The sequence below is a fragment of the Colobus angolensis genome, unplaced genomic scaffold (assembly GCF_000951035.1).
Source record: "Colobus angolensis palliatus isolate OR3802 unplaced genomic scaffold, Cang.pa_1.0 Scaffold112, whole genome shotgun sequence".
Classification (NCBI taxonomy): Eukaryota; Metazoa; Chordata; class Mammalia; order Primates; family Cercopithecidae; genus Colobus; species Colobus angolensis.
The window spans coordinates 9,013,177-9,030,009 of NW_012112253.1; the positions used below are offsets into that span (position 1 = coordinate 9,013,177).

The window sequence follows — 16,833 nt, forward strand, 5'->3', positions numbered from 1 at the left end:
ACATACCAACCAATCAAAATGCATGGAGCTTACATCAATCCCAAAACAAGCAAAATGGCACATGCACAAACCGATATATATAGATATGACAACCAGGAAAATGTTAACACTAGACATTACAAAACTGTTAAGGAATTATTAAAATTTTGAGACATAACAACAGTATTGAAATTTTGCTTAATAACAACAAAACGTTGGGAGGCCGAGGTGGGCAGATCACCTGAGGTCGGGAGTTCAAGACCAGCCTGACCAACATGGAGAAATCCCATCTCTACTAAAAATACAAAAAAAAAAATCAGCTGGGCATGGTGGTGCATCCCTGTAATCCCAGCTACTCGGGAGGCTGAGGCAGGAGAATCACGAGACTCTGTCTCCAAAAAAAAAAAATATATATATATATATAGATATCCTATCTAATAGTTTCACGGTACTGATCTCAATCCCTTTAGGCCTAACCCAAACAAGAACTTACTTATAATACTGTTTCTGAAGGGCTGACATCTCCACCCTGAGAATCTGTTCCACTTTAGCAGGAAGGGATTTCTCCACATCTTTTTTGACTCTCCGGAGAAGGAAAGGCTCTAGCACCTTATGAAGACTCTGGTAGCCATTCTCTCTCCCTTTCCCATGGTCTTCTTCAAAATCTTCCCAAAATTCAAACCTAGGGAAGAAATAGTATAGTGTTATTTGGCCACATTGAGGAAAAGAAGAATGGGGAAAAAAAACTGAAAAAAATGAATCTTTCCCATAAGGAAAGACAAAATTATCAATCACTAGAGCTCTTAAATAGAAGGGAAAAACAAAAAGAGGAAAAGCAAAATGAAATCAACTCCATCAGTCTACACTGGATGATAGCACGTTTCCAATTCTCAGACTGAATTCAGAGTTTATAAAATATTTCAGTATATCATGTAACCAACATCATCTAGAACTACCCAGTAACTACTCAAAGCACATGCTCTCTGGTAAGATGGGGGGTCAGACACAGCCGGTGCCAGTACTGACAATGGACTCAACAGCCTCAAGAGAGTCACCATCATTTCTGAACTCGTAAGTAGTCATTTCTTTTTTTTTTTTTTGAGACAGAGTCTCGCTCTGTTACCCAGGCTGGAGTGCCGGGGCTCAATCTCGGCTCACTGCAACCTCCACCTCCCGCCTCAGCCTCCTGGGTAGCTAGGATTACAGGTGCCACCACCACGCCTGACTAATTTTTGTATTTTTAGTAGAGACAGGGTTTCACCATGTTGGCCAGGCTGGTTTCGAAATCCTGACCTCAAGTGGTCCGCCCGCCTCGGCCTCCCAAAGTGCTAGGATTACAGGTGTGAGCCACCATATCCAGCCATACATTTTATCAGGTATTGTTAAGTGAATCAAAATCAGCCTTAGTAACACCTGGTATGGCCTAAAACAATCATCTACAGGGAAGCAGATAACATGATCTTTTGGGGTAGAGATTTAAAGTTGTCATTAAAGCCTACAGCCTGATAAACCTAAGGTAAACTGTATTTTCTCACACTGCTATGCTTCTAAGCAAATACTCCAAGAACACAAAATAGGTGAGGAATTAAAACTGATAATTTAAAATGCACAATGAAAACTGAACTATCTCTGGCCGGGCACAGTGGCTCACACCTGTAATCCCAGCTCTTTAGGAGGCTGAGGCACGTGGATTACCTGAGGTCAGGAGTTCGAGACCAGCCTGGACAACGTGGTGAAACCCCATCTCTACTAAAAATACAAAAATTAGCTGGGCATGGTGGTGAGTGCATGTAATCCCAGCTACTCGGGAGGCTGAGGCAGGAGAATCACTGGAACCAAGGAGACGAAGGTTGCAGTGAGCCAAGATCATGTCATTGCACTCCAGCCTGGGTGACAGTGAGACTGTCTCAAAAAAAAAAAGAAAAGAAAAGAAAACAAAGAAAGAAAACCGAACTATCTCAATGCTAGAGATGATCCCTCACACACTAAATGTGTGAAGTGACTGGAAATCAGTAGAAGTAGAAATATCACTATATCAGGCTGTTTTCTGAATACCTGAGAGAATTTCAATAAGCTAATTTACCTAACACGTTATAATAAATTAAAACTTTACTAATCTAAAAAATTAAATGTTAAGTTTATTTCCAAGATTTACTTCCTCTGTGTTTTAGGCAACCAATATTTTCACCTGCCTACTGTACTCTTACTATATTAAGGGAGTTAATGAGACACTAGTTCTTGATCTACACATACTGAGGAGACATAAGTATCATTTATTTGTTTATGAATTGTCTATGGCTGCTTTTCCTCTAAACAGAGAGATGAGTGGCTAACAATGATTGTATGGGCTATGAAACAAAAATATTTACCATCAGATTCTTAATTGTTTTTTTTTTTTTTTTTTTTGGCTATAGAATGAAGGGTAAGGAGACCCATAATTTATTCCCGTTTTCTAGGTTTTTTTTGAGAAAGTCTCACTCTTGTTGCCCAGGCTAGAGTGCAGTGGTGCAATCTCGGCTCACTGCAAGCTCCGCCTCCTGGGTTGACGCCATTCTTCTGCCTCAGCCTCCCAAGCAGCTGGGACTATAGGCGCCTGCCACCATGCCCGGCTAATTTTTTGTAATTTTAGTAGAGACAGGCTTTCACTGTGTTAGCCATGATAGTCTCAATCTCCTGACCTCGTGATCTCCCTGCCTCAGCCTCCCAAAATGCTGGGATTACAGGCGTGAGCCACCGGGCCTGGCCTACTATCAGATTCTTTAGAAAATATCTGCTGCCCTGAAAACAATGATTAATTTATAATATTAGATATAGAAAAGGTATAAGGTCATAGTGGTGATGTATAAAGACACCATGTTACATCTAAAGGTTCATATTTTAGATATATCCCTGCTATCAACTTCTGTATTTAATATTTGTCTCTCATAGAACTAGAAAAAATTCTGATCTTTATAACTTTCCAGAACATGGAATTTTAGAAAAATAGGTTACTTTAGTGAGGACCAACAAAGAAGGAAATTAAACCAAAGCAGTGAAAATGCTATACTAAAAGTCACACAGTAAATATGTAAAAGAAAAAGTGCAAAAAAAATTAAGAGATTAGCCTAGATCTCAGCAACAAAAATTTTAAAAATCATCCCAATGCTAAAACACACGATCTCTGAAATACATGCTATCAATCTGAATTGTTTTGTGGGTAAGTCTGAAGCATATATTTGCATATGATGGTCTTTATAAGCCAAATTTTTCAATCTTGTCGTATCTTTTTCTACCCTTAATACCAAGTTCCATGCTTTGCAAACAGTATGTACAAAACGAAGCTATTGATTGATAAGTATTCACAATATGGTTAGTCATCAGGTACTCCCTGTCAGAGCCACCCTGCATGAAAGGCACTTAGGCTCTATACTAAGGAAACAGAATTTCAGTTGGTTAAAAAGAGGACTAACTTTTGGATTTTGAAACAAAAGCCTGTAACATTTGAGTGGGGAAGTTCAAAAGCTATTTGACTAAACCTAATTCTCTCCTTTACAATCGTTTTTCTTCAGTGGATCCTTTCTTCAAAAGCTCTGTAGAGTCCTAAGGTACCTCAGGAACTTCTGCTAAGGATGAGGCAAAATACTTTACAAGACTACATTTACCCACACAGCAAGCTCAGGCAGAAATAAGGGCAAATCTGAACTCCTTAACTAATAGGTTTTCTTTTTATATACACACCTTTGTGAACAACAATTTTTAAACTTTTTTTGAAAATGACAATGCTTTAAATACAAAATTTACAAAGAAAAGATCTCTTTCACAGAAAAAAACTTGCATCTCTAACTCTAACCTATCATTCCATAATTGATTGAACTGGCCAAAGGAAAATTTTGGAAGAGACTCCCTGAATGATAAAGTAATTGAAAAGTTCCTCTCTCCAATTACGAAAGAAGGATATATGACATTTTCCCAAATATAGCCCATGCTGAGTGGAATGCCACAGCTGCTTAACGGCAGGAAAAAGCTAATTATGACCACTTAGGAGCCAAAATCCCTACTATCCATTTCAGCAGTTAGGTACACAAAAGCAAATCATGGCTAAGTATTCACTGGTAGAAACTACATACCACAATTCTTTTTCTATAAAAACAAGCACAGATGTTCCCACTGTCTCATAACTCTTACTAGGTAGGGTGACTTGACTTCGTCTCAAAGGTTTTATGAAGGATGTATTTTTCCTCTTAGAATTTGAAGTTCAAAGGACACTGGTCTTGGTCAGAGAAGACGTGATATTGATCTTGGTCTATCTACTTATTGACCATGTGATATGGGACACCTTTTAATCATCTAAGCCAGCATATTCTTATTTGCAATATGAAAATAAAGGAAGCCCTTCCGACTAAAAAAAAAAGCAATACCCAACAGCAACCTGAAAACACAGGAACAAATGAGGATTACTGAAAATGATCAAATATATAGGTACATGTGAAAGATAGTATACATATATTTTTCTCTTTTCTATATGTCCTTAAAAGACAAACCTGTTTAAAGCAATAATTATATGCTTGTATTCTTGGATGTATAACATAAGGAGGTGAAAATGGAGCTACAGTGGGGTAAAGTTGCCCTATTTTACCAGACTTGAGTCAGTATTAACCTGAAGAAGACTGATGCATACAATAATCCCTAGAGCAACCAATTAAAATTTTTTAATAGCAAAAATTAACAGGAGTTAAAATAACACACTGAGAAGTACTTGCTGAAACAGGAAGGCAATAAAGGAGAAAGTGGAACAAAAAAGATGTAAGACATATGGAAAACAAATAGTAAAATAGCAGAAATCCAACCATATTATTCATTCTGTTAAATGTGAATGAACTAAATATTCCAATCAAAAGGCAAGGATTATTGGCCTGCATAAAAAAGGCACATCCAAGTACCGGTTGTCTATAAGACACATTTTAGACTTACAGAAAGAAATAGGTTGAAAGTAAAATGATGGAAAACAGTGTATCATGGAAACAGGAATCAGAAGAGACCTAGGGAGCTATAATAAAATCACACAAAATGGATTTACAAAACAATAAATATCATTAGAGGTCAAATGGGACATTCTAGTATTGACCAGAAAAAGGTCAATGCCTCAGGAACATACAATAGTTATGAATGGAAACATACCTAACAGAACCCCAAAACATATGAAGCAAAAAATGACAACTCGAAGCCAAAAACTCAACTACAGTTAAAAATCAAAATATTTCATTCTCAATTCAAAGTACAACTAAACTGGCAGTCAGAAAAGATAATAGAAGTCTTGAACAACACCATTAATCACACTGAATGGACATTTACAAAACACTAACCAAACAAAGATAGAATACAGATTATTCTTTATAAGCACTTATGGGACAGTCTCCAGGAAAGAAAGCATACTATGACTATTTAATAAGTCATAATAAATTCATTTAAAGCATGTTCTCCAAGACAAAACTGAATTACAAGCCATTTGGAAAATCTCTAAATATATAGAAATTAAACACCATCCTTCTGAAAACCCTATGCTTCAAAGAATAAATCACAGAGAATTTAGAAAATAGATGAAATCAAATGAAAACAAAAACACACAACTATCAATATTTATGGGATGTAGCTAAAGCAGTACATAGGAGTAAACATACCTTTAAATAACTAGAAAAGAAAAACTTTTTACATCAATAATCTAAACTGTATCTTAAGAGAAAAAGAAAAAATTAAATGAAAAGCAAACAAAGGACAGAAACCTTTGAGAGAGGAAATAAATAGAAACACAGAGGGGCCAGGCACGGGGGCTCATGCCTGTAAACCCAGCACTTTGGGAGGCCAAGGCAGGCAAATCACAAGGTCAGGAGTTCGAGACCAGCCTGGCCAACATGGTGAAACCTCGTCTCTACTAAAAATACAAAAATCAGCCGGGTGTGGTGGCAGCCGCCTGTAATCCCGGCTGCTCAGGAGGCCGAGGCAGGAGAATTGCTCGAAACTGGAAGGCAGAGGCTGAGGGAGCCGAGATTGTACTGTGCACTCCAGTCTAGGCAACAAGTGCAAAACTCTGTCTCAAAAAAAAAAAAAGAAAAGAAAAAACAGAGGTAGAAACCAATGATGTCAAAAATTGGTTCTTCGAGAATATCAAAATTGTTAAGCCCTTAGCTAGAGCTGACCAAGAAAAAGAGCAAAGGATACAAATTACCATAATCAAAAAATTAACTTTAATCACTATTGATTCTTAAAAGAATCTACCAAGCACAGTGGTTCATGCTTATTATCTCAGCATTTTAGGAGACAGAGGCGGGAGGATCACTTGAGCCCAGAAGTTCGAGATCAGCCTGGACAACTCAGCAAGAGCCCGTCTCTACAAATAATAAAAAATAAATTTTAAAAATTAGCTGGGCATTGTGGTGCACACCTGTAGCCCCAGCTACTTAGGAGGCTGAAGTGGGAGGATCCCTTGAGCCCAAAAGTTCATGGTTACAGTGAACTATGATCATACCACTGCACTCAGCCTGGGTGACAGAGAAAGACCATGTCTCTTAAAAAAGAAAACTAAAATTAAAAGGCTAAGAGAATACTATTTAACTTTATGCCAACAAATTAGGACAAGTTAGACGAAATAGACTAACTCCTAGAAAGACACAAATTAACAAAAATAAGTCAAGAAGAAATAGAAAACTTAAGTGAACCTGTAACTGGAAACCAGGTTAGTCATTAAAAATTTTCCCGCAAAGTGAAGACTGACATGGCTACACTGGTGAATTCTACTAAATATTTAAAGAAGAAATAGCACGAAACTTACACAAACTCCTTCAGAAAACAGAAAGGAAACACTCTCCAATTCATTTTATGATCCCAAAACCAAAGCAACGTAAACATCAAAACAAAACAAAAAGCTACAGACTAAAATTCTAATTAAAATCAAAAACACAACAGTGGCTCACGCCTGTAATCCTAGCACTTTAGGCGGCGGAGACAAGCAGATCACTTAAGCCCAGGAGTTGGAGACCAACCTGGCTGACATGGCAAAACCCCACCATCTCTACTAAAAATACAAAAATTAGCCAGGCATGGTGGTGCATGCTTGTAATCCCTGCTACCTGGAAGGCTGAGGCATGAGAACTGCTTGAACCTGGGAGGTGGAGGTTGCAGTGAGCCGAGATCACGCCATTACACTCCAGCCTGGGTGACAGAGGGAAACTCTGTCTCAAAAAACAAACGAACACCAAACAGATGCAAAAATCTTTAACAAAATATTAGCCAAGTGAATCTAGCAACGCACAAAAAGTATTAAACACTGTTAACAAGTCAGATTTACGCTAGGAAAAAAAAAGTTGGCCTAATGTCTAAAAAGCAATTAAGGTAATATACTATATTGTTAAAGGACAAAACCACATGGTCATCTCAACAGACACAGAAATAAAGCATTTAAAAAAAACCTAATATCCATTCTTTATTAAAACCTCACAAACTAGGAAGAGAAGAAAACCTCCTCAACCCAATAAAGGGTATCTACGAAAAAAAATCTATAGCCAACATCCTGCACCCACCAATTCTATTTAAGATGGAGGTTCCTGCCAATACAATAAGGCAAGAAGAAGAAATAAAAAGCATCCACATTGGAAAAGAAACCTTTAGGTACAGAAAACATAATCCTGTCTATAGAGAACATATCCTGTCTATAGAAAAATACTAAGAAATACAGAACAATATAAACACACAGAGAGAGACACATAGTAGAAACAGTAAGTTTATCAAGTTTGCAGGATGTAAGATCAATACACAAAACTCAATTATACTTCTATAATAGGTTATTTTTTTAATTCCACTCAAAATATTATTAGTCAGAATTAAAATAATATTTTAAATGTATAAGATTTCTAAACTGAAAACCACTCAACACTGAAAAAATTATAGAAGATCTAAATAAATGGAGAAAACTTTCCATGATTATGGTTTAGAAGACTCAATATTAACAATTTTGCTTTAATTGATATATGATTCAACACAATTTTTATATTTTTCTTGCAGAAATTAACAACCTGATCCTAAAATGTATATGGAAGTGCCAAGAACTCTAGAGTAACCAAAACAATTCTGAAAAAGAAGAAAACGGAACTTGTACTTCTCCATTTTCAAAAAGCAGTCTAGGCCAGGTGCAGTGGCTCAAGCCTATAATCGCAGCACTTTGGGAGGCCAAAGAGGGTGGATCACTTGAAGTCAGGAGTTCGAGACCAGCCTGGCCAACACGGCAAAACCCCATTTCTACTAAAATCCAAAAAATTAGTTGAGCATGGTGGTGCATGCCTGTAATCCCAGCTACTTGGGAGGCTGAGGCAGGAGAATTGCTTGAGCCTGGGAGGCAAACATTGCAGTGAGCTGAGACTGTGCCACTCCACTTCCAGCCTGGGTGGCAGAGCAAGGCTCCGTCTCAAAAAAACTAAAAAATAAAAAAGCAGTTGAAAGTTACATTAATCAAGACAGTGTGACATTGGCAGAAGGACAGAAATATGTATTAACAAAACAGAACTGACAGTCCAGAAACAAAGCATGACATTTATGGTGTCAACTGAGTTTCAACAAAGGTGTCAAGGCAATTCAATGGAGAACAGACATTCTTTTCAACAAGTGATACTAGAACAATTTCCCAAATTCTACTGCAAAAAAAATGAACTAAGGCACTCACAGTTCACACTATAAACAAAATGTACTCTGACCTAATATAAAAGCTAAAACTTCCAGAAGGAAATAAAGAAGCAAGTCTTTGTGTCCACAGGCTAGGCAAATCTGTCTCAGATATGATAACTAAAGCACAATCCATACAAAGAAATCCATAAATTAAACTTCATCAAAATCAGTAACTTTTTCTCTTTGAAAGACAACATTTAAAAAGTGAAAAGAAGCCACAGATTGGGATAAAATATGTTCAAATTATATACAGATGCTCCTCAACTTACAACAGGGTTATGTCCTGAAAAACTCATCATAACTTGAAAATAGTTAAATCAAAAATGCATTTAATACACTTAACCTACCAAACATCACAGCTTAGCCTACCCTAAATGTGTTCAGAACTCTTATCATTAGAATATTGAGCAAAATCACCTAACACAAAGCCAATTTTATAATAAAGAGTTGAATATCTCACATAATTTATTGAATTATGAAAAACAGAATGCTTGTGTTTATTCAAAGTATACTTTCTACTGAAAGTGTATTGCTTTCTTATCACTGAAAAGTCAAAAAATTTTACATCAAACTATAGAAAGTTGGGGACTGTACTGATAAAGCACTTGTATTCAGAATTTTTTAAAAAGAAATAAAAAACCTCTTCAACTCATAATAAGACAAACAATCCAATTTTTTTAACCCATTTATGACAGAGGTTGCAATTTTTTGAATTTTTGCAATCAGACCTTGGCAATGACCCTGAACAGTAGGATATAAATAATTCCCACATGCTTAGAGTTCCAGTGACGGAACACCAGGCATGAGTTAAATGCCAAAGCATTTGAATAGAAATTGCACCAAAGACATACAAATGGCTAATGAACACATGAAAAGACGTTCAACATCATTAGCCATTTGGGAAATGCAAGTCAAAACCACAATGACACATATTCGCCAGAATGGCTAGAATCAAAAAGACTGACAATGAACCAAGTCCTGGTGATGACATAGGGAAACTAGAACCTTCAAACGTTTCTGGTAGGACTGCACAATGGCAGTCACTTTAGAAAACAGCGTGGTAGTTTCTAAAATGTTAAATATAAACTTTTCAAATAATCCAGCAATTCTATTCCTAAGTCTCTAAGCAAGAGAAAGAAAAACATACGTCCATGCAAAGATATAACAACCCCAAAACAAAGCAATTCAAATGTCCATAACTGGACATTGTAACTGGATGCAATGAAATATTATTACCCAATAAAAGAGAACAACTACTGACAGACTCTGACATGAATGAATCTCAAAAAAAATATGGTAAGTGAAGGAAGCCAGAAACAAAAGCCCACATATTAGGATTCCACTTACGTAAAACTTATAAAAAAGGGAAATCTCTAGAGACAAAAGCTGATTATTGGTTGCCTAAGGCTATATGTGGAAGCAGAGGTTAACTGCAAACAAGCAACGGGGAACTTTTTGGGATGAGGAAAATGTTCTAAAACTGGGTGATGATGATGGTTGCAAACTATAAATTTATTAAACAAATTTAAATTTAAAATTTAAAAAATAAAAGTAAAAAATAAAATTTAATCCCGAATTAAAAAAAACAAAAAACAAAAAATGATTGTAGAGCATATACCTATCAATTGAACAACTATACTAACTGAATTGTTTACTGTACACCAGGTGCTATTCTAGGCAATGTGAACCAGCAATGAATCAAGCAAACAAAATCCCTGTGATTTTCATGCATAATTTAATGACATGAGATGAATGAGAACATAAATTTAAAAAGATACGCCATATAGAAACTAAAACAGGTTAGGGATAAGATGTCTAACGGGCTACTTTAGGTTAGGCAGTCTGCAAAGATTTCTGAAAGGAGGTGGTCGTACAAGATGAGCTGAAGCATTAAGGTGGTTGGCTATGTGAAGATAAGAAGAAATAGCATTCCAGTCAAGAAGGAATAGTAATGGCTTGGCATGTTTAAGGGAGAGAAAGATGGCCAGAATGGCTGAAGCATAATGAGTGATGGAGAAAGTGGATGAGAGGAATCAGATTATTGTCAAGGGGCCAGATTGAGTGGGGTCCTCCAAATTAATGAATATAGATGTTATTCTAAGTATCACTGAATACCACTGGATAATTTTAAGTTTTATGAGATGTGCACATCATCTCTCCCATAAAAACTTTTTCAATAAAGACATTCCACAGTTCTTTAATAATATGTAAATAAGATGTAAAGTTGATGCTTCGGCTATCAGATATTTGAGTGTAACCTACTTTTCAGTGCTTGTGTACCTTGTATATTTCATTTTACTTATATTGATTATCTTATGCCAACAGTGAAAAGGTCTGATGTCATCTATTTAACAGTTATTTCCCAACTGCATTAACTAATTCAGTCTTTTGGCAGACAATACTGCTGTCCTCCTTAACAGGCTAATTTCTGTGCCTTCTTTCACTGATTATGAAACATTTTACTACTGCCATCCCTGCCTCCATTTGATGCTTTGCTTTCCCCAAACCATGCCATCTGTTTTCCCTAAGGTCTACTAAGAAAGTTAAAAAGCATTGGCATTTCAGACATTCTAGCATCTTTTGAAATACACAGGAAGGAGCTTACTTCTCCGGCATAATAAAGTGCAGCAAGGACCAGAGCTCTTTGAGGGAATTCTGAAGAGGGGTCCCCGTAATCAGGAGCCTATGGTTGGACTTGAAATCAATCAGAGTTTTATACAATAAAGAGTCATCATTCTTCAACCGATGGGCTTCATCCACTCCCAGAAAGGCCCAGTTAATACTGCCCAGCACAGTCTAAAGTAAAAACAAAACAGAACGAGCCACCAGGTCAGAAGGGAACCCAAAAGTGCTTTCAAGTGTTAATTATCGCTGTATAAATACCATTACAAAGGTATAAATAGACACATTTATTCTTCACTGACAATATATATTAGGACTCTTCTGTTTATTCTGTTAGTTGCCAGATTGGTAGCTATTCAAACGAGAGTATCATCGCCTAAAAGGTATAGGTGGGCCTCTTATACCAGCTATTACTGCATGCCCCACAGCAAGAACACAAAAACTGCTATGCTGGGCAAAAATTAAACAAAAACAAAAATCACATGATTCTGTATTCTCCCCTTAATTACGGACCTTCTCCTGTCTCTTCTCCACCCCAACCCTGAAGCACACAAACACCAAGAGCCACCAAACTGAACTTGTTTGCACTTAATACCAATGGGATCTACCTACCACATATATTTCTTAGCAGAAAGGCGATATTTAAAGAGCTTCTTATTTCTGTCCTCCTCACAAAGACCATTCACGTCATCTTTTCTGGAGAAATGCCTTAACAATGATACAATAGGAAATGCCTAAGATGACACTCAAGGCAAATACCTGAGGTGGCATCCAATGACTGACAATAATCTCAGGTAATTTACTGACCTCAATACCCTTTCACCCTGTTTAATTCAATTGGACTTGGTGATCTAAGGTCCCCTTATCTACAGGGTTCTGTTTTCTATTTATAACCTTAATATCCTTTGAGTAATTTTTCTGGTTGTTCATTTGCTTGCTTTTTAAAATAAGAGAAAAGTAACATGGCAAGTAGGAGGTACAGACCCTACCAATTGTTTTTTATTTTTAACTTTCATGTATTTATTTATTTTTAACATGCTCCACAGAAAAGTAACAGACCCTAACATCTGGACAAGTCACAGTGGAAAAGATTTAGCCTTGTAGATATTAATTACACACCTTATCTTTTAACAGGATCTCATATGTTGTTATAAGTGCGTTGAACTTCAATCTTTTGGTTTGGGAATGAATCCATTCATACTCCCGTATCTATAAGAAAAAAACATAATTAAGACATAATTTCTGCTTCTACCTTTCTATATCACATAAGTGTTGTGATCGATGTAATAGAAACATGCCAAATAAAAAATAAATCAGAATAGATTTTAATGAATATCTCATACGTTCTAAAATGACCTAAGCAACCAAACTATAAAGCAGAAGAGTTAGAATTCAAACACTGACCACCGAACAGCAAAAGCTTTATTGCCAGAATCAGAAGAAACTGGCCCCCAGAAAACCATCTAATGAAGAAAATGCACCTCATCAGCTACTACACCCTGGTGATTTGAACTCAACAAGGGATCTCCCATATACTTAGAAATTTCTTTCAAAAATGCAAATTACTTACTTTTTGAATAAGAAAATACATATATTAACAAGTAAAACAAATTCCAACCTTTGGAATTTCATCAACCATAGACCAAAGAGATGTGTCCAAGAAAAAGGGAGGCTTATAAGACGAAAATATAATGCAATACGTATAATAACGTCAATGTAAAAGAACACAAAGATGAGCACATTCACACTGAAGTATAATTGGACACTTAGCAAGCACGAAGACTCATGACAAAGCTCTTGCAGTTTGGCTGTCAAGTTAGGAACTGGAGAACAAGACAGTAAGTGCCTGCAGGTGATCACCACCGAGTGGGGTTAAAAAGAACAAAGAAAAGGAGAACTGGAGATAGCAAAGAAAACTTCTCCGACTACAATTTTTTACAGTTCATTTTCTTTGTTTGCAATCATTTTTGGAATGTAGTGCTTTAAGCTATTTTGTAAACCTATGAATTTCTCTTTTTTCTTCTTTAATGGTTAACAAATGATTTAACAAAGCTAAAACTATATTCTTAGAAACTCAAAATTAGGCCAATGAAATCAGCCAGTGTTTAAGTTACACAATTTTAATGAAACTATTTACTAAAAATAAATTTGAATTTGCATGAAAATGTATGATTACAACATGCAACTCAAATGTTTAAACGTTGCTGATGGGTTGCTCTTATTACAAGCAATTTTCCAGAAATAGTTTATATACAGTGATGAAAGAGGAAAGCTCTGGACTAGATAGATACACCTGTGTCCTAATCCCAGCTCTGCCACATTCTTGCTTGCTAGGGCATGTGTTAAGATTCTCTGAGTCAATTCTTCATCAGCAGTAGGAAAGAATGCCATTGGCTGGGCACGGTGGCTCAAGCCTGTAATCCCAGCACTTTGGGAGGCCGAGACGGGCGGATCACGAGGTCAGGAGATCGAGACCATCCTGGCTAACACGGTGAAACCCCGTCTCTACTAAAAATACAAAAAAAACTAGCCGGGCGAGGTGGCAGGCGCCTGTAGTCCCAGCTACTCCAGAGGCTGAGGCGGGAGAATGGCGTGAACCCGGGAGGCGGAGCTTGCAGTGAGCTGAGATCCGGCCACTGCACTCCAGCCTGGGCGACAGAGCAACTCCGTCTCAAAAAAAAAAAAAAAGAATGCCATCAACTTTGAAGACTATCATGAAGATTACAGGTATTACACATAAGGCACCCAGCGCAACATCTAGTACACAGTAGGTGCTTTAAAAAAAAAGTTACTATAAAGAAAAGATCTGCTAAACAAAGATAAACTTAAGTCACTGTGTTCTAAATTCATGATGCCCAAATAAAGTTTGGTAACAGATTAAAATAATTCTTATTTCTAGAGCCCTAAAATAGCTTGTTTTCCTTTACTTTTACTCCTTTTTTGTAAGTTATGCAACCTCACTGTTTTAAGAAATTAAGAAACAAATTCGAAGAATGTTTATTTTCAGTAAATGTCTACTGAGATAGCAAAAATAATATTAATGTTACACAAAGTATTAACTCCATATTATCTCATATAAAGCAGTCGTAGAAGTAAAAAGGGCAGAGAGAAGAAAAATTTAATATTGCAACCCAGCTAAAAGAGATTCCCACTCACATACTGCTGTTGCTTTTTAAATAGTAAGCACATTTGTTAAAGAGCATCTGAGTTGCACTTTTGTGATAGATACACCTCCTAATATTGAGAATATAGCACAGTATCAGAATAATAACCAAAAACTTTACTAATGATCTACTAAAGGCTTCAAGTCAATTTCCAAATTACATTTACAACACAGATTCTATCCCAGCTCTTTTTGTTTACACACCGTATTTCTGCTCATCAGGTCACCTATGTAAACCACTACGTTAATCTCTGGTGCCCAGATTTCAAACTCTCTCTGCCATGAGGTGAGGGTGGATAAAGGGACGACTATAAGAAAGGGGCCATACAGCTGGTGTTGGTGGAACAGGTAGGAGAGGAATGATATGGTCTGGATGGTCTTTCCTAGGCCCATTTCATCAGCAAGGATTACACTGTTATTTCTGCAGAAAAAAAATAAATAAATAAAAACAAAAAAATCATTAGTTCACCAAAACACAGAATGTCCATAAATAGCAATGACACCAATGCTTCACAATAACAGTCGAGCAAGGTGTCATTCATAAGCCTCAACTGTATTTCCTCTCATCTGCAATTACTTCAGCTTTCGACATAAGGAAGAAAGCAGAAACCAAAAATAGCAGAATAACAAGTGACCTATCTAGATTTGGATTACTATGAGAGCCTCGTCAGACTCTTTACCTTTAGGCTTTTCACATCACCTTCCACAGGCTATCTTTCATCACAGAGAAGACAAGCTTTGTAAAAAGTGAAGACAAGCATGTAACCTTAGACTCCATCAATATAGAAAGCTATCAGCACTGCTCGTGAATCCTATGGCCGGCCCACCCCATTCCACTGCATACCACTGGGTTGTTTAATGCCACATACACTTTCTTAGACCTACATGTATAGGTGTATGGCTAGTTTTAAATACACTTTAGCCTAAAGCAGAGGTAGGCTACAGATCACATTTGTGGACCCTACCCTAGATCTACTAAATAAGACTATATGGAAAAGGGCTGACAAACACCTTTGGAGATTCTGACTCAGGTATTCCTTAGACCAGGGACACCCCACTCAGGAACCTGGCTGCACAGCAGCAGGTGAGCAGCGGGTGAGCAAGGGAAGCTTCATCTGTATTTACAGCTGCTCCCCATTGCTGGCATTAATGCCTGAGCTCCGCCTCTTGTCAGATCAGCAATGGCATTAGATGCTCACAGAAGCATGAACCCCACTATGAACTACACATGCGAGGGATCTATGTTGCACACTCCTTATGAGAATCTAATGCCTGGTGATCTGTCACTGTCTCCCATCACCTCCAGATGGGACTATCCAGTTGCAGGAAAACAAACTCAGGGCTCCCACTGATTCTACATTATATAGTTTAATGTAATAATAATAGAAATAAAGTGCACAATAAATGTAATGTGCTTGCATCATCCCGAAACCATCCCCCTCTCTCCTCCCCAGCCTGTGGAAAAATTGTCTTCCATGAAACCGGTCCCTAGTGCCAAAAAGGTTGGGGACTACTACCTTAAACCACAGTTTGAGAAACACTACTTTACAAAATGGGCTAGATTTAAACAGGATATTAACGGAAAAAGAATATCTAAGAAAAAAATTTTTAAATTGAAGAAACAGCCAGAGTTAAGAAAATATATTTGGGAAACAGAACAGAGTCATTTGGCAGGAATTTAGGATTACACGTAAGACATCAGATTGAAAACATTATTAAAAGGTTCTTGAAAATAAGCAAACTGAAAGTTTGCATATATATATAATACACACGTAATCAGCAAATCAGAAAGAACTAAAAGTAATTTACATGTTAAAGGCAACCTAACTGATTCAAAAAACAAGACGTTTAATTCACCAAAAAGAGGTAATTTCTAAAAATACCTTCTGTGTTCTACAAAATAGCTAGTTTAAAGGATAAAATACAGAAACAAAGAAGATCACACTTGGGGAAGGGAGAATGATGAAGCCATGCCACTATACATCTCAGGTACACCTAATTTTCTATACAGTTTAGATGTAGTCCTTTGAGTAACTTCCTTCTCATTTCTCTCACCTTTTCAATACTATTGAGGAGGAAGCACAGTTAAGTTTCTCCAATATTTCCTGCCCCTAGAAAATGTCATTGTCTACATACACAGACTAAAGTAGGTTTGAACTGATTCTCCTGTTTTTCTGGAACCAGACCAAAATAGCACATTATGTAATGTAACATTCCTGTGACCAGGGCTTAACAGGGGCTTGGGCCCTTTTCAATTGACTTTTATTCCTTTGGTTTAAAGTAAAAAAAATGCTGGCCAGGGCCGGGCGTGGTGGCTCAAGCCTGTAATCCCAGCACTTTGGGAGGCCGAGACGGGTGGATCGCAAGGTCAGGAGATC

General features: G+C 37.1%; 1 protein-coding gene across 1 annotated transcript in view; it reads right to left on the reverse strand.

The window, feature by feature from the left end:
- The window catches only part of CHD2 (chromodomain helicase DNA binding protein 2), a 146,771-nt gene that overhangs the window by 61,057 nt on the left and 68,881 nt on the right, over positions 1–16,833 (reverse strand). Inside the window, exons 16-19 of the mRNA XM_011958054.1 lie at positions 14,660–14,876; positions 12,412–12,501; positions 11,276–11,466; positions 473–661 (exon numbers count right to left, since the gene is read on the reverse strand). Of these exons, the coding sequence (XP_011813444.1) occupies positions 473–661; positions 11,276–11,466; positions 12,412–12,501; positions 14,660–14,876 (687 nt within the window). The remainder of the gene's footprint in view (positions 1–472; positions 662–11,275; positions 11,467–12,411; positions 12,502–14,659; positions 14,877–16,833) is intronic.